Here is a 19547-nt window from a genome sequence, read left to right as displayed (position 1 = left end):
GAAAGCCATTCCAGTCATTTCCTTAAATTATTTAAATACATCAGAAGAAAGATACCTTGTAATGTAGTTAAACTGCAGCTACCTTTGCATATGTATTTTCTATGTGAAATACCACAGCCAGGTCATGGTCAAATAGGGTCCTAGGAAGGGTAATAGACCGCCACCCCAGAGCAGCCCCTCCTGCAGCAATCCCCAGCAGCAGCCCCCTCCTCAGCCATTCCAATGTTCCATTATTTGGTTACCTCACCAGTTACCATGCATACTGTTCTATTATTTGCTTCTACAATGATTACAGATATTGAAATAAAATAGCAGAAACACAGATAGCCATTTGCTAAACAAACAGTCTCACAATGAAAACAGACTTAGCATGAGCAGCAAACTTCTCTGCCCTTGAAACCCACATTCATTGAAACGGCATGAAAACCCACATTCATAGAAACGGCATGAAAACCCACATTCATAGAAATGGCATGAAAACCCACATTCATAGAAATGGCATGAAAACCCACATTCATAGAAATGGATCTGGTTGGTGGAGAAATAAGTTTACCTTTGGGCGGTTTTCAAAAGAGACTCCTTGCACACATTTGTTAGGACCATGCATACATGTATTTATTCTTTGATCCACTTTCATAATTATATTCCTTATATAATACAGCACCACTTGTTAGAATATGTTTTAAATTTCTAGTTTTAAACATTCTTTTAATAAGCAATGAAACAAAATGTATGCACCAATAACTACCATTTCAGAAAATTTCAAGCAATAAAAAGGCCACTCATTCTGTCATTACAATCGAGTTTATATTAAAAACACGAACGTTTACTTACCCGAACACCTAAATGCTGACACATATTCCGTAAATACACAGAATGCCCTAAACCGTGAAATTCAAAAACTCGAAATGTCATACTTGTCCCATCCCACCGCCCGCTACATACTACCTATACAAACAAACTAAATAAACCACATACATACACTAACCAAAACCCTACTTCTAACCCTAAAGTAAACCCTTCTTCTAACCCTACACTAAATCTTGCATATACCACCATGTATGCACTTAACCTGCACCCTAACACTAAGGTCCATAACTATCGCACACTTACCTTAAAAAGCTATACCCAAACAAACTAAATCCACAAACATACACTTAATAAAACTCTACTTCTAACCCTACACTAACTCTAACATACATTACCATCTATGGACTTACCTTAAGAAGTAAAATCATCTGAATTCCACATTAAAGAAATATGTAACTAATGAAGAGGATGCTACTGGCAAACAACTTTACATATCAATGTTTTTATCTACAAATTCAGTGCCCGCTACCCTTGAAAAATTAATTGCCTATATTACATTAAAAAATCGGTAAGTTGGTGATACTGCAATAGGAAATGACTAAGTTGTTCATGGTCACTCGCTTCTGTCCAACAATACGTCTCATCACCCGTTCCATCAACATCAGAAATGCTCTCTCCACTTTGGGAACGCATAATTGACAAGTTTAAGGGGTTGGCTGCATACTTCCTAGTGCCAAACCAAACATTAGCTTTTAATCTATTGAACTAGACACATTTTGACTGAACCAGACTTCTGAGAACAGGCATGGCGGCAGTTCAGCTTCCACCTAAGGAAAAGAGTCTAGAATGTACTGTATCATCACCAACAAACTGAATAACTAAAGATTCCTACAAGCCTGCAAAATATTAGACTGACACCACAAATGGAAAGAGAATAAGCTTAACATTAATCTGCCTTGCATGACTAGTTCTCCATTCAATGAAACACACCCTTGACCCAAAATGTGGACTGTAAATAAATGATAGTTTTTTTTTCTTTAAATTTACTAAGGGTTGTAACATTGTATTTTACTAACCTTACCACTTGCTGAAAAAGACCACATTGATAAACAAAATAAATAAGGGGCTTTTGGTGGAGACTCACTTAAACTTTCAACCTACAACAAAGCAGGTTAAAAAACTATAACATTCAGTTATCAGGGTATTTTTATTCAATATATCAGTACACATAGGCCTTTCATATACTGCCACAGCCAAAGCTTGTGCTCACATGAAGTCAGAAACAGTGCTTAAAAAAAGACACCATAGATTAACTTTTGTACTTTTCTAAACATTGTACCACAAACAGTATTATCGTGACCTGCCTTGCTGTTATCAATAAAACACATTTTTGTTGACTTTTTTGATCTGCAAAAACACTAATATAAAACTGCTTAAGATCAATCCTACATTAAAAATTCAGTATTCGAAAAATGTAAACTTGTATAAAAAACAAACTTAAAATAAATGCAACCACGCTGTTCATATATATATATATATATATATATATATATATAAAAACACTAGATATATATATATATTTATAATTATCTTCACTATATATATATATATTTATATATATCTTAAGTGGCAAATCACAGAACTACAAATTTTATCTGGACAGTTGAGAGGTATGTTGCATACCACGCAGCTGCTTTCTGTCACATAGCAATAAACACACACACACAAACACACCTACTGTCTCACGAAACAACACACATGCATTCTCTTTTACACAAAAACTAAACTGGTTTAAATTCCACACACTCGTACTCTCTCATACAACACAGACACACACCTTCCATTCCTACACACATCTACTCTCTTACACAGTAACACATGCACTTTCTCATTCAAACAGAACGACTAATTTAAATTCTATACACATACATACATACATACATATACACATACTTTCTCTCGCATACAGTAACCCGGTTTAAACTACACAGACACACACACAAATACACTTACTTACCTCCTTTTTAAACAAAATGGTCACATGCATACACACGGAATTAATCCCTATCTTGAAGTCCTAGTTTAATTTCCGCGCGCCACCACAGAACGTCTTTACATCAGTGGTGTTGGCGTACATGCGTATGATGCGCATATATTTCTCCTGAAAGGTGGAGTGAAGCTTTTTTTTTTTATTTTTTTTTTTAGTAGTTGTTGATTGGCCACACTACAGGTTTAAAAGTGGAAAGGCACTCACCGCTCGCCTTATGATTCCGGCGCTCTGTGGTTTATTTATTAATTTTAATTAATGTACTTTTCTTATTATGCGTTTGCATAATAAAACAAGTAAATTAATTAAAATAAATGAAGACAAACTGCGCCCTTTACTAGGCTGGCCTGTACGGCACCCTAGACGGCTGCCTAGTTTGCCTATGCCTAAGGCCGGCCGTGCTTCTCTGATGTGTAACTGTGAGGAAAGTGAAAAAAAATGATTACAATAATGTATTCTACATTGCCTCTACACAACTATAGTAACTGTCTTTGTACAGCTCTGAGTTTGTGAGAAATGTAAAAGAAACAATGATCTTACTGTCCCCAGCTCAAGCAAACTATAATGACCTCCTGTGCACACCTTTAAGTTCTAACTTTGGTGAAAATTAAAGTAGTAATGACCACGCAATCCCCAGCCCCCAATACACATGAGCAGGGCTGATTTTAGAGTAGGTGAGGATGACAGCAGAAGTCACCACTAAGTCTGTCTCAAAATCCATTTTCTGCAGTCTGGGGAGTGGGACCCACCAGATTCGTAGAAGATCTAAGTGTCTGAATGTTCTGTGATATATTTTATGCATTACTTTTGAAATACAATCACTTGCTAACTGCATTTTTACTGATACCCAGAAGTCTAATGCATGTGTCTTAACACAGATAAAAATCAGTGATTTTTTCACAGACACACATACACACACACACACACACACACACACACACACACACACACACACACACACACAAGTCACAGCAATACTAGTTCGATACTTATTTCAGCAAAGAACAATACATTGTACAACACTGGTACTGCCACAATTGATCAGTTACTGTTGTGTAGCAGTCATCGAATAGTACCAGGGGTAAGTCGCTTTTATTTACCTCATTGAGGAGTATTGTATAACTGTCAATGTCATTGCACAGACCATCCATGATTTTGCCTCATAATTTTCTCTATCTAGGGTTGCCACCTTTTCAAATGCCAAAAGTTGGACATTTTTTGTAGAAATGTCAGATTTTACAGGGTAAAACATACCCACGGCCAGTACTGTGGGCGGCACAGTGGTGCAGCTGTTAACGTTGTCGCCTCACAGCAAGAGGTTCTCCGGTTCGATTCTCGGCTGGGGTGCCTTCTGTGTGGAGTTTGCATGTTCTCCCTGTGTTCGCGTGGGTTTCCTCCGAGTACTCCGGTTTCCTCCCACATTCCAAAGACATGCATCTGGAGCGTTTCTCCCCGGGCCTCCGCTGAAAACAGGCTCTGTGGAACCTAGTCGGACATTCCCGGTCAACAAATGTTAAATAAAAATAAATAAATAATAAAATACAAAGGACAGAACTTCACTGTTTTGCCTAAATAAAAGCTTATTCTTGAGGAATTTTAGTTGCTTATTCTGTTTCTTATAATATTTAAGTCTTTCAGATACAAAATAACTGTTTTATGAAACTAGTAAAGAAAATATAGGAAATATTTTTGTCCTAAAATTTCAGGACATTTGCCATTTTTTTTATTTTTTTGCAGGATGCAACTGCCAAAAGAGGGACTGGACTGTCCCTCGCAAAGTGGGACAGGTGGTAACCCTATCTCTATCCCTTGTAAAAAGTTTGACTTGCTGGTAAATCATTCAGGATTACAGACCATCAATAATCCTGAGATCAGAGTTTCATTCTTTTTATTATCCAAAAGATGCCTGTGTTATTCTATTAACTTTGTAAGTTAATTAGAGTAGTATTTAAAAAGTACAGTTTTGTACCTACCATAAATGTAGATGTTCGAAGATCCACATTGCTGCAGTCCTTACACTTGGGTAGTCCGCTGTCCTCGGTCGGCCCGAATATCAAAGTATAAGGCTGATGTCGGTCAAGGCGCATTTGACTGACATCAGGACGTCAGGGTACAAATGCGCATGACCGACGTCATATCCTCAGTCTTTTCTTGCCCCAGATGTCAGAAGACCCTAAAAATAAAGGTCAAAACCAAAAGACAGCAAACAACCAACCCACCACCCTTGCACTAACTATATGTACAATATATACAAAATACACAATATGTACAACCCAACCCACACAACCACCTCTAACTACAGAGGGGACGGAGGGAGGGTAAATTGGACTGCAGCAATGTGGATCTTCGAACATCTACATTTATGGTAGGTACAAAACTGTACTATGTTCTTCATCTCACATTGCTACAGTCCTTACACTTGGGTAGAATCCCAAAGCAGAGGTAAGGGAGGATGGCCAAACTACAAGGAAGCAGGAGCTGCCAAGATGCCCTGCAAAACAGCAGTGGCAAAACCAGCCCTGGATTTAGAGTAAAGTGGCAGGTGATAATGCCTAGAGAAAGTATGCACTGAACTCCAAGTAGCTGCCTCCAAAATATCCTTGGTTGCCACTCCCCTTAAAAAAGCTGTTGAAGTGGCAGTAGCCCTAGTGGAATGAGGTCTAATCCCAGCTGGAATCTCCTTGCCATGATGGGAATAACAGAAAGCAATGCAAAACCCAATCCACTTAGAAATAGTTTGTTTTGACACAGGCTTGCCCTGAGAACTCAAAGCAAAAGAAACAAACAACTGCTGAGACTGCCTGAACCCTTTAGTTCTGTCCAAATAATATCGCAACTGCCTGTGTACATCTAAAGTGTGCAAAATCTTTTCCCCTTTATTTTGGGGATTTGCATAAAAAGTAGGCAAATGAATAGTTTGGTTTAAAGCCACACTAGAAACCACCTTAGGCATAAAAGGATTAGTACGTAATGATACCTTATCCTTATGGAAAATCAAGAAAGGCTCAACCGCCATAAGGGCCTGCAATTCAGAAACCCTTCTTGCAGAGGTAATTGCCAACAAAAAAGCAGTCTTCCATGACAAATATTTCAACTCAGAATCAGCTGCAGGCTCAAAAGGTTTAGAGTGAGTTTCTCCAACACAAAATTGAGATCCCAAGCAGGAGTAGGAGCTCTTCGTGGGGGTCTTATATTCTTTGCACCTCTAAGAAATTGCTTGAACAAAGGATGAGAAAACAATGGTGGGTCACAATCATAGTGAGCCGAAATTGCTGCAGCATGAACCTTAATAGAAGAGAAAGACAAACCTTTGTCCAGTAACTCAGTAAGATATTGAAGAGCCACACTCAAATTAGGCTCAGAAACATCAAAATCTTTTGCTGCACTCCAAAATAAAAATCTCTTCCATTTATCTGCGTACACTTTCCTTGTACTAGGCCTTCTAGCTTCCAAAATCACATTCAAAACTTGTTGTGGAAGTTGAGACCCTCTATGGTTCAAAACAGAATATGCCAGGCTGTTAGGTGAAGAGAGTGAAGTTTGACATTGAGCAAATGGCTGTCCTCCTGTGACAACAGGTGTGGAATCGAAGGCAAAGGCCATGGAGGCTTCCGTACCAGACTTCTCAGTAATGGGTACCAGTGCTGTCGAGGCCAATCTGGAGCTATTAAAATCATCCTTGGCTTGTCCTGTCTGACCTTTAGAAGTACCCTTGGGAGGAGAGGCAGAGGTGGAAAGGCATACACATGAAGATTGCTCCAATTGAAAGAAAGAGCATCCACTTTCCAAGCTGTGGGATGAAACCTTTTGTGCAAAACTTTGGCAGCTGATGGTTTAGTGGAGAAGCGAACAGATCTATGTCTGGAGTTCCCCATGACACTGTCAATTTCTGAAACACATGAGGATCCAATTTCCACTCGTGGGGATCCATAATTGTCTGCTCAACACATCTGCTAAGGAGTTCTGTGCTCCTGGCAGAAACCTTGCCTGAAGATTGAGTTGTAAACTGAGAGCAGTCTCCCACAAAATCATTGCTTGCCTGCATAGAGGATAAGAATGCATTCCCCCTTGCTTGTTGATGTACCACATGACAGTTGTGTTGTCTGTTAGAATCAACACCTGCCCTGGAAGAAGTAAATCCTTGAAAGCTATTAATGCAAACTGGACTGCTAACATCTCCTTTAGATTGATATGTAGATGTTGTAGTCTGGCAGGCCACTTGTCTTGTATCCACTTTCCATTTAGATGAGCTCCCCACGCTTTGTCTGAGGCATCTGTCGTTAAAATCTGACTCACCTCTGGCCGGGTCACAGACAGTCCCTTGTTTAGGTGACATTCCTGAGCCCACCACAAAAATTCCTTTTGAATGCAAGGTATTATTTGAATGACAGTGTCTAGATCCTGGCAGTGCTGTGTCCATACATTTTTGAGATACCATTGTAGCTTCCTCATACGCAGTTTGGCATTGGGAAGCACCAGAATACAAGATGCCATGAACCCTAAGGCTTGAAGGACTGTCCTTGCAGTCAGCCCGGACTGATGAGATAGCTGATGGAAGTAAAGGGATAGACTCTTTTGTTTGTCCGGGGTTAAAAAGGCCATCTGGGATGCTGTATTCAGTCTCACACCCAGAAAGCACATGTCTTACTAGACTGGACTTTATTTCGTTCACAGAATACCCTAGGCATCTTAGCACTGCTATCACATATTCCAAATGACGAAGAAGCTCTTCCCTTCCTTGAGCCAGAATCAGGCAGTCGTCCAAATAAGGATAGATCTGTATTCCTTTCAGCCTGAAGAAAGCTATCACTGGAGCCAGAACTTTTGTGAACACTCTGGGCGCAGTAGATAAGCCAAAGGGCAATGCAGAGAACTGATAGTGAAAAGTTCCAGCTCGAAAACGCAGATACTTCCTGCAACTTAGTCTGATAGGAACATGAAGGTAAGCCTCCTTGAGATCCAAAGTTACCATCCAATGATCTTTGCCCAGCAGAGGCAAAAGCTGTTGTAACGTCAACATTTTGAACTTGGGAATGTCCAGATAAGTGTCGAGGATAGATAGATCCAAAATTGGTCTCCACGTGTTCCCCTTCTTTGGTACTAGGAACAGGCGAGAATAAAATCCTAGGCCCACTTCTGGCATAGGAACCGGCTGTATGGCCCCTAGTTGAAGTAACAGAGAAATTTGCTTGTGAGCCTCTATTCTTTGTTGAGGAGGAACGTCTGGCATGCCTCTGAAAGGAGGCAAGGTATGGAAATAAAACCTGTAACCTTGGTGTATGATATCCAATACCCATTTGTCCTGGGTAATTAAACTCCAATTTTCTTTGAAAAGTGCCAACCTTCCTCCCAAAGGTGCTGCCAGACGAGAAGGCTCTGGCAGCTGAAAAGGTAGGTCATTGGGTCTGCTTACGAAAGGACTGACCCCTGCCCTCACCTGAAGACTGTGCAGGAGAACTCCCTGTTCTAGGCCTGAAAGAGCCCTGAGCTCTGCCCTACCACGTCTAGATCTACCCCTAGACTGGGAATCATAAGAAGGATACGTCCACCCTTTAGCAGGCCAATTTCTGCTAAACTTTGGAGGCTGAACCTGCAAAAAATCTTTAACAGTCTGCATAGACTTAGCTTTGTCTTCCATTTTCTTTAAAACTGTCTCAACAGGAGGACCAAACAACACGTCAGATTGTAAAGGAGCATCTAAAATCCTTGTTTTAACATGTTCAGACAAATTTTGATCCCTTAGCCAGGCGTGCCTACGAAGAACTGACCCAGTGGCAGCCACCCTAGACGAGGCCTGTACAGCATCAAAACCACATTGCAAAGAATGCTTACCCACCTGTTCAGAAACATGCACTAAATCTTGCAACTCTTTACAATCAATACCTACTGCCAAAGCATCAACCTTAGACTTTAATTGTGAAAGGAGATAGTTTTGGTATTTCAACATGTGAAACTGGCAATTCAAAGCCCTCATAGCAAGAGTGGAAGAAGTATAAACTTTCTTTCCCCATCTATCCAAGGCCCTAGCCTCTTTGTCTGCAGGAACCGGATTCTTAACAACAGAAGCCTTAACACCTTTAGGCCCCTGGCTAACAGTTTCTGGGTCTGCCCTAGGACTCTTAAAAGATACTTATGAGCTTCAGGCACCCTGTAATACCTATCCGGCTTAACAGGAGCAGGAGGCAAAGAATCAGGATTAAGGGAAGCCTCTGTAAAAACATCTTCCACCACATCCAAAACAGGAGGTATAGCCAAAGGCCTATGCTGGGGTAAAAACAAAAATTCCCTAAGCCTTTTCCTGGAATCAGAGAAGTCCTGACCTTCCCACTTAAAATGCTCCCTCATGGAATGAAGAGTTTCTGAAAAAGAAAAATCCTCAGGAGGAGAAGCAGAAGGAGTAGAATCATCCACATCAGAATCAGAATAAGGAGAATACTCCTGCAAGTCTTCAGCCGAAGACTCTGATACATCTGAAGCCTGCTCAAAACTCCCCAGCTCAGGCTCCACCCTAGGCCTCTTATCAGGAGGGGGCATAGAACCCCTAATCAAAGTAATCAAATCTTCAGCCATTTTAAGCATATGCTTCTTGGGCACAGTACCTGAAGAGCTAGGGGTAACACCAACTGAAGCTAAACCTGGCCTGCCCCTGGGAGAAGTCTTAGAAACAGAAGGAGAGGGCCTAGCCACCCTAGGCAGGGAGGGGAGTATAGTAACCTGAGAAGCCCCCTCAGCTTGACTTGCCTCCTGAGAGGCCACATCTTGCAAAACTAAAGTCTCACCCTGGGAACACAAAGAAACCTCCGGTGGAACCACCGGCTCCACCGACACCTCTAAAGAACCGGCGTCCGGTACAGACGGTTCTTCCAGCCTAGGCTTAACTGCTTTGTCCTTGCGCTTCTTTGTAGAAGCGGGCGTCGGAGCATCCGACGGCATTTTATAATTGCACCGCTTCCCAAAGACTAACCTTGCACAATCCAACCTCCTCTTTATAGTGCGTTTATTAAATCTAGCACAAGAGCGACAGCCAACAACGTCGTGCTCAGGCCCTAAGCAAGGAATACACAAAGTATGATAATCTCTATGCGGTATCTGTTTCCCACAAGAAATGCAATTATTGACTTTTTCTGACATCCGGTAAATCACTGAGGCAAGAAAAACTAAAATATTCCCCAACGGGGTACTTAGCCAACTTTGAACTCGGTCTGAAACTTCGAAATCGAAAAATCTCAGAACGCCAACCGGCACTTGCAATGCTGCTTCTGCATCGGACCATGCGGCAAAAAAAACTGAGGATATGACGTCGGTCATGCGCATTTGTACCCTGACGTCCTGATGTCAGTCAAATGCGCCTTGACCGACGTCAGCCTTATACTTTGATATTCGGGCCGACCGAGGACAGCGGACTACCCAAGTGTAAGGACTGCAGCAATGTGAGATGAAGAACATCATGTTCCTGATTTTGAGTCACTATTATTTTTGGCTTTGCTCAGAATTCTTGAACAAAGAAGTTGAGTTATAGTATCTGGTGTTTTATCAGCATTTATAAAACTCCCAAAACTATTCCTGAAGACTAGAAGCAACAATTATTTTTCAAAATTCAAAATATGCACTGAGGTCAGTCACTCTGTGCTACTGATCTCTCTAGTGCTTACTATGTTCGTGTGCATTATCAGCTTTATTCTAACAGAGTCAAATCACAGCCCTGTTCAGGTTAAAGAGCAGAATCAGAAAATTAATACTTTTTTCTCTTCATTTTTTCCCAGTCAGCAGCAGCTTCTGTGAGGCCCCTACATGGTCAAGGGTGATTAAAGCCCCCCCCCCCCTGCAGCCATGGGTGTTGCAAGTACCTAAACCTGGCTCTGTTGTTAGTTTTAGTGGAGAGAATGTCCATCAGTAGGATTTAACTAAGCAAGGGGCACAATGTCAGTGGCAAAATATTAACAGAATTGTGAAGCCTGTTAATTGACAAAACACTGTTACTGTAACCAGAGGTGCTGTTGAGTTTTAAAGCAGATATAAATAAGAGTTGTTATTACCCACTTGGTTTGACAGACATGCTATAAAATATCAAGATAAGATAACTTGCTGTGTTTGGGGGCCCCCCAGGATCAGGGGGCCCCAGCAACCACAGGGTTTGCTAGTGCCTAAAGCCGGCTATAGTGGTGGGAGATCGGCCTAATTTTGGATTTAGGAGGAATAAAAACTTAAAAGACATCTTGAGCCATGAAGGAAAGGGGGATCGACAACAAACAATAAACAAGAGAGGAACTAGACCTTGTGGGAACTGCAAGGCCTGCAGATATATTAACAGGGATGCAAGATTTACTCATCCCATCACAGGTAAATTATATCAATTTGGTGCTAGAGCCAACTGTAGGACCACCAATGTTGTTTATTTGGCTACCTGTCATGCACGTACTTGCTATTATGTAGGGAAAACAAATTGTATGCTTAAAACTACGATTTTTAACCATCTTTCGGCCATTAGAGTACGTAATGAGCACAATACCATCTATAGGCATATATCTCAGCATGAAGGACATCAGTTTATGTTTATGGCCATACGGAATATTTATAAGGGTCTTAGAGGAGGTGACATTGTAAACAACATGGAATATGAAGAAACTAGATGGATAATAGAGTTGACAGCACATATTTATCCTGGACTCAATGATGTGATTCCTATGAAACCCGCCCTTAAAAAACGGCGGGTTCAGTACTGAATTGTGATTGGTCTTCATTTTCAAATATATTGATTGTGTAGAGTTAAGCATTTTATCTGATGAAGGGCACAGCCCAAAAGCGCTCATCATTTCGGCTGACAGATTTTTATTGTTTTATTTATATATTAAACGGTCGTTTTTAGTGGTGGTTGTTGCTGCTGTTTTTCTCTTTTTTCATTTGTGGATTACTGCACAGAGCAACTTGACCTTTGGTGAGGTTCTTCCTTATTTTTTATTTCTTAGACATTTGATCAGAGTGCACTATTTTTCGATTTAAGTTTGGTGTTTGTCTGACTTAAACTGTTCTGCGGTATATATTAATGACTTAGTACAATCAAAACTACTGAATCAGATAAGTTTTTAATTGTATTTATTTATATTAGAGTGAGGGTATAATGTGTGAGGCAAAAATAAAACTTACCAAGTGTGATGATAAATACTCATACCGGTAAGTCTGTCTTCTAAGACTGGAGGCTAAATTAATTTTGTAAAATGTATATACATTATAAACATATATTGTTTTTTGAGTTATAGGGGCTGCACGTATAATTTACCTTTGTAAGGTGCATCTATGATGGGCTGCCTTTGACTCCGCTTTCCATTAACCAGTGGTAAATGTCTGATCAATAACTAATAATAACAGTGTGAATCTTTCTTTAACTTGATGGAAGGGGGAGGGTCCTGGAACTCTGTAAAATAAGTGTTAATTACATGTTTATGTTAGGTAATAGTTAAGTTATATACTGGTCTGTCTCTTGACAAGAGTGCTGTTTATGAGTTCACTGGGGTGCAAAAACATTGCAATGTAATTTTTTTATGTATTCATAATGTAGGGATGAGTCTTCTAATACAGTTTATGGCTGTCAAATATGTTGGCCTGCACCAGCCTTAATATTTGAAGCTTGCCAGCACAACACAGGACAATCTGGAAGCACAAGATATAGGCATAGCTCTCAGCCTCTAGGCACAAAAATCTGGACAAAGCCAAAGATGATGGGGGACCAAGCCCTAAAAATAGGGACAATTTTTAACTATTGCTCCTATAAACTTAAAAAGTTGCTAGAATAAAAGGTATTGTGTTACCATGCATTTTTTCTGAAGGATATGAAGTCTGAAATTGAAATGCCTGCCATTATTTAATGTATTCAATCCTCACTGATTTGCCACAAAATCCAGAAAAACTACAAACGATATGAGCAACAAACCAAAACTATGAGTCAACAATCTGGACATCTTGTGAAAATCTGGACAGTTGAGAGGTAATCATATAGGGATGGATGACATACGTTAGATTATGTAATGAACTGAAACAGGGGGGAGCTCACTTATGGAACTGGAACTGTGAACAAAGGAGGGGTGAAGCAAACCTCTCCTTGTAGGATACAGGTAGAACTTGCCTTGAGTGTCAAGAAGGTGAGATCTGCTGAATACAGATCAAAGAAACGTAACAAAATCTGGACATATTCTGCTCAGCAAGAGGCTGGTGGAGGGGGTTGAGCCTTCAGTCAGGAGGGCGTCTGGAGGGTAAAGGGGAGTGCACAGGTGACACTGTGCTTAGTAAAATGCAGATTAAGATATTAGTTTTTTTATTGGACCATACTACAACCAAGAGAGAACTGTGTGACAGTTCATTTATGCAAACTGTTTTCATATATGCCTTAAGTCTTTATATGTATATTTTACATTTAAAAATGTAGATAAATACAGAAAATAGTAAGATAATGCTATAAAAATGATAAAAACATATGTGCCACTGCACACCAGCTTTTTAAGTTGCAACTTCAAAACAAGTATAAAAAAGGTTTGTTTTTCTGTACCTTATTAGCAGTCAGTTCCATTTCAAATACATTTCTGTCCTTGGTGACTTCACTCAATTCCTTCTTCATCTACAAATATAAACAAAAACTAAGAAATCAGAGATATTGGAAAAAATTAAGCAAGCTCAAATTCCTTTTAAAATGGATGCCAGTCAAGCAAGTACTATGAATCATCTTCTCTTACATTTAGAGAGCCTCAATTTATTTAAATAAAAAGTTAATTTTAAATTAAAACTTACAGTCAACAAGTACAAATTATGATAACCTACTATTAAGATTACTAAATAACATAACAAGAAGAAAGTTTGTTGTGCTGTATCTCCGGACTATGCAACAAACTCACCCATATATACACATTTTAGTCACATTACTCATATGACAGAGGAAGTACAGACAAATAATATTTTATAACCTTTTCAATGGTAAATCTTGGTAAGCCTAAGCTATGACTAGGAATCCATTTTAGCTGGATACTGTGGAATGAGTGTTGTTCTGCAAAGAAATAGTTAAAAGTGAGCAGCTCTTCAATCATACATTTTATTTAGTCTTAATGTTTACATTTAATGCACTCTTAAATTACTTCAAAACTGATAGCATCACAAGCAAAATAAGCTCTTCAGAAAAAAATCAGCCATTCTTTTTACTAATGTATTTGTTTTAGACTTTCTAATATGCATAAAAAAAGAGAAAAAAAGAAGTTATGTACTCACTGTAATTTTCCATGTGTGTTGTCCATCCCGCCTCCATTCTTAACTGGTTGGGTTCGGAACCGATCCTCAGTTTCAACTCAACCTTTTACAAAGCTTGAAGTCTTCCACTATCTCGTGTCTGTAACCCTATCCCATCATGCCCTTGGAAAGCTCCCCAGATCTGGTTTGCTGATATAACAATTGATAATAACTATCAAACTACTTATAGAGCAATGAAGAAAGTCAGGGAACATTTATTTCCAATTGTAACCGCTATGTCCTCCAGGAGCCAAAGGTTGAGGGAAGGAGGGTAGGATGTAAGAATGAAGGAGAGATGGACTACATACATGGACCGTTATGGTGAGTACAAAACTTCTTTATGTGATGTTGTCCTATCTCGCCTTTATTCTTAACTGGTTGGGACAGCGTCCCTACCACCATATTTCTTGGGTGGCTCACGGGAGAATATTCTTCAGAACAGTGGACCCAAAACAGGCCCTGGTCCTGGAGGCCAAATCCACTTTGTAATGCATGATAAAGGTATGAGGCTTTCCCCATGTTGCTGCAGCACAAATGGTATCAATTGGTAGCCTCTCCCGAAAAGCAGAAGAGGTTGCTATAGCTCTTGCAGTATGACCTTTTACTTTTTCAGGGAGTTCTTTGTTTTGAGATTTATAAGCAAAAGTAGTACAATCTGATAGCCATTTTGAAAGTGTGACTTTTGATACAGGAGCACCTTCTTGCAGTCTGAAAATGATACAAATAATTGGTCAGATTTTCCTGAAGTCCTTTGTCCTATGTAAGTAAAAGCATAATTGCTTATGTATATCTAGTTGGTGTAGCATATATTCTGCCTTGTTGCCATAGTTGGGGAAAAAATTGGTAGGTCTATGGATTGGATCAAATTAGATTTTGAGCATACTTTGGGTAGAAAGGATGGGTTTGTTCTAGGGATAATCTGTCTTTGTGGAAAAGCATGTATGGGGGCTTTATTGACAATGCTTGTAGCTCTGAAACTCTTCTAGCAGTAGTGATGGCTATCAAAAGGATTGTCTTCCAAGTTAAAAACTTTAGATTACATGATGATGCAGGTTGAAAAGGGGGAAGAATCAAACTGGATAAGACAAAGTTTAGGTCCCATGATGCTGGAAGGACTTTAATGGGTGGTCTTAATAAAATAGTGCCCTTAAGAAAAGCCTTGCAAAGTCTGTGGGACATCACATTTGTTCCTGATTCACCTATGTAGAAATTAGATATCTCTGCTAACTGAACTCAAATAGTAGCTGCAGCTGCTCCCTTATTAAATAGCTTTGCCAAGAATTCAAGAATGGAAGCTATAGGGGCACAGAAGGGATCAATGTGGTTATTCAAGCCAAAGAACAAAATATCTTCCATTTGCTCTCATATAACTTCTTCGTTGAAGCCTTATGAGACGAGATCAAGATATGGTTCACTAATGGAGAAAAATTAGGAAGCCTGGCTATGTTTGGAATCGGAGCAGCCAAGCTGTCAATTTGAGGGTTTGAAGGGAGGGGTGAAGCATCCCTGATGCATGAGTCAGAAAGTCCGGAACTGGGTCCAGAATCCATGGCTCCTGCTGAAGATGAGGCCAAAGGAAGGGGAACCAGATTTGACAAAGCCAGTAAGGGACGATGAGTATCAAATTCCTTCCCAAGGAATTGGCTTTCTGAAGAACTTTGGGTATCAATGGAAAGGGAGGAAAGGCATAGAGGAGACCCGAGGGCCAATCGTGTACAAGTCCATCCCTTGGTGACTTCGCCGGAGGGGGGATAAGAGCAAGACAGCTGCTTCATTTGGCATTCATGGAGGTGGCAAAAAGGTCATAGCAAAGCTGGCCCCATTTGTGGAAAATCATTTCTGCTACTTCTTGTGTTTTAGTGACCACTCATGAGGCTTCACAATCACTCTCCTGAGTTTGTCTGCTATCACAATGGATTTCCCCAGGATGTGCATTGCTATCAGAAAGCGATGGGAGGAGGTTGCCCACTGCCATACTCTCAGGGCCTCCTGACAAAGGAGGTAAGATCTGATTCCTCCTTGTTTGTTTATGTACCACATAACCAACATGTAGTCTGTCTGTACTGCAATAGTTCCTAGTAGAAAAGAGTCTTGGAATGCTTGCAAAGCTAGAAGCATCGCCCTCATCTCTAGGACAGTGATGTGCAAATGGGCCTTGTGATCCTGCCAAGTGCCTTGGACTGTCTTTCCCAGATAATGCCCCCCACCTGGGAAGCATCCTTGGTCATTCTGGCTAAAGACTGTGGAAGAACAAAGGGTCGACCTAATGTCACATGAGTCGAGTGAAGCCACCAATGAAGGTCTTTCTTGCAAGATTCCGTTATCATAATTTGGCGGGACAAGGGTAGTTCCTGCATGGACCACTGAGTGAATAGTAGCCACTGCAAGATTCTCATATGCAAATGTACTAATGGAATCAAGTTTACTGCTGCTGCCATGGTACCCAAGATTTTCAGGACTGTTCTTGCTTGCACTTTTTTCTTGGAAAGTAGGATGCTGACTTAATGTTGTTGGACTTGAACTCTTTCGGGGGGAAGTTTTGCCATCATTTTTGTTACATCTAGATCTGCTCCTATAAAAATGATATGTTGAGATAGTAACAAGGCAGATTTTTCGTAATTTATTGTGATTCCAAAGTGAGGGCAGAGTTGTAAGGTGGCATCTCTTGCTTTTATTAGTAGATACTTGGTGGTGGCGGTTAGGAGCCAGTCATCTCGGTATGGAAACACTCGGAATCCTAGGTGTCTCAAGTGAGCCGAGACCACTGCCATACATTTGGTGAACACTCTGGGGATTGTAGTGAGACTAAAGGGCAGAGCTTGAAACGGGTACTGACTGGCTCCCAGCTGAAAGTGCAAATGATTCTTGGATCACCTGTCCATTTTTATGTGGTAGTATGCATCCTGGAGGTCTTTAGAGCAAATCCAATCATCTAGTTCCAGAAAAGGGCATATTGACTGCAGTGTTACCATCCGGAACTTTGACTTTCTTACTGATTTACTTAATTTGCTGAGATCCAGGATGGGTCTCCAGTCCCCTGTTTTCTTTGCAACTAAAAAGAACATTGAGTAAGTTCCAGATCCTATTTGGTCTGCAGGGACTGTTTGGATTACTCTTTTGTCTAGCAACTTTTGTATTTCTAGAGTTGCCTGTTCTCTTTGACTGGGGGAATGTTCGGGATTTTTTTTTTATGTTTGGGACGGGGAAAGAAAAGGGTATGGAGTAACCTCTGGATACGATGCTTTGTACCCACTTGTCTTTCGTTATGTTTAGCCAGGCTTCTGGGTACAAAGATAAGCAACCCCTAACTGCCTCCAGAGACGGACAAATGGGCCTCCTTTCGAGAGTGCTGAAAGGGCTTACCAAGGAAGGATTCCGTGTTGACCTGATTTTTGCGGACCACCTCTGCCACGTAGTCGGTGTCTTCCATTACTGCTTCCCCCACTGCCCCTGGGGGAAAGAATCACCACATGTGCCTTGGAAAGCTCTCTGGGATTTTTGGAACCATGTTTCTTCCCTTTTGACCTTTTGGATAAGGTCTAGAAGGTACGGAAAAACGGACTCCTATGGCAGAGAGAGTTTTTCCTTCTTGTTCACACATGGTTAGTGTGTCTCTGAATTTTGGCCCCAACAGGCACGAGTCGTCGAAAGAGGTGTTAACAAAGCAAGATTTAAAGGGCTCTGCAAAGTCACACAAGCGTATCCAGGAATGTCTCCTTAGGGAAATTCCTGAACCCACTGCCCTACTTGCTCCATCCTCTACATACGAAATGAGTCTCATGGAGGAGTTGACCACTGAATTTAAGGTGGAGAGCTGAGAGGACACTAACTAATTTTCTCAAATTTTTTCAGTGGGGGCAAGCCCCCCTGCACCCCATACCCCCTGCTAATTACATATACTAACTCTGAGATTGCATTACAGTAACAATAGTATATTTCTTCATACATACTGCAGAGTGATTGCAAAGTGCCATTTCGGAGAACTTTTAGTTATGTACTCACCATAACTTCAGATGTTTGGGATCCATCTCGCCTACATTCTGAATGATGGGTTCGGAGCCGATCCCTCGGCTCCGACTCGGCACGCTTATGCCAAAGAGCGAAGTCTCTTATTGGCTGAGCTTACTATATCCCAGGATGCACTACCACCAGTCCCCCAGATCTAGTTTGTCCGCATACATGCACACATGCATACCCTGCTTATATAACATCGTCAGATGAAACAAGATAAAAACAGTAGAGCTCAAAACCGTTCAATCTCTTCTGATCTGCAAGGCAGGGGGAAGGAGGGTGGGTATCAGGAATGTAGGCGAGATGGATCCCAAACATCTGAAGTTATGGTGAGTACATAACTAAAAGATGTTATGTGATCCTATCTCGCCTACATTCTGAATGATGGGACAGCGTGCCTAGCACCTGAATCCTGGGTGGCTCACTGGAAAACACTCCTGAGTACCGTGGAACCAAATGAAGCTCGTCCTTTAGATGCCACATCCAATTTGTAGTGGGAAATGAACGTGTGCGGGTTGGACCAAGTAGCCGCAGCACAAATTTCCGAAATAGCGAGCTTGGAATGAAAAGCTATAGAAGTAGCCATAGCTCTGGTACAATGAGCTTTGATAGATGATGCAAGTTGCTTATTCGAAGAAGAATAGGCCTGAGTTATGCAATCTCTGATCCATTTTGAGATTGTAGCTTTTGTGATGGTTTGGCCCAATTTATTATCTGAGAAGGACACAAACAACTGGTCAGACTTACGAAGTTGCTGAGTCCTGTCTAAATAGAAGCGTAATTGCCTGTGAACATCCAATTTATGGAGAGTGTATTCTGCTTCATTAGAGAATTTTGGAAAGAAAACTGGTAGCTCTAGAGATTGTTGAAGACAGAAACTAGAGCAGACCTTTGGGACAAAGGATGGATTAGGCCTAAGTGATACTCTATCTTTGTGGAAAATCAAATACGGTGGTTTAATAGACAGGGCTTGAAGCTCTGAGACCCTTCTTGCCAAGTAATAGCCACTAAAAAGCCGTTTTCCATGACAGATATTTTAACTCGCACGTAGCAGCCGGTTCAAAGGGGAGATGTTAATGCGCAGCACCAAATCAAGATCCCACGGAGGTGCAGGATGAAAAACTGGTGGTCTTAACAGGCTCGCACCTTTAATGAATGTTTTGCATAATCTGCTGCTCATCAAAGGAGGATCCGTGGATTCATGGAATTTAGAGATAGCAGCTAGTTGAACTTTAATAGTTGAGACAGAAGATCCCTGATTAAATAGGGATGTTAAGAATTTCAAAACCTCTGGGACAGGAGCAGTGATAGGGTCTAAGCCCTTGAGTTGAGCTTCCAGATAGCAAACCTCTTCCACTTACTGAGGTACAATTTGTTAGTGGTAGGTTTGTGGGCCGAAGATAAGATGTGA

The 19547-nt window shown here is 40.8% G+C and overlaps 1 protein-coding gene across 1 annotated transcript in view; it reads right to left on the bottom strand.

Moving 5' to 3' along the window:
• Nucleotides 1–19547, bottom strand: part of CCDC150 (coiled-coil domain containing 150) — a 2807665-nt gene that overhangs the window by 1779159 nt on the left and 1008959 nt on the right. Inside the window, exon 12 of the mRNA XM_044070503.1 lies at nucleotides 13398–13466. Coding sequence (XP_043926438.1) covers nucleotides 13398–13466 — 69 coding nt within the window. The remainder of the gene's footprint in view (nucleotides 1–13397; nucleotides 13467–19547) is intronic.

Source organism: Protopterus annectens, chromosome 4.part1, assembly GCF_019279795.1.
Source record: "Protopterus annectens isolate FY-2018-M chromosome 4.part1, PAN1.0, whole genome shotgun sequence".
Lineage (NCBI taxonomy): Eukaryota > Metazoa > Chordata > Ceratodontiformes > Protopteridae > Protopterus > Protopterus annectens.
This window is presented reverse-complemented; position numbering and strand designations above follow the sequence as displayed.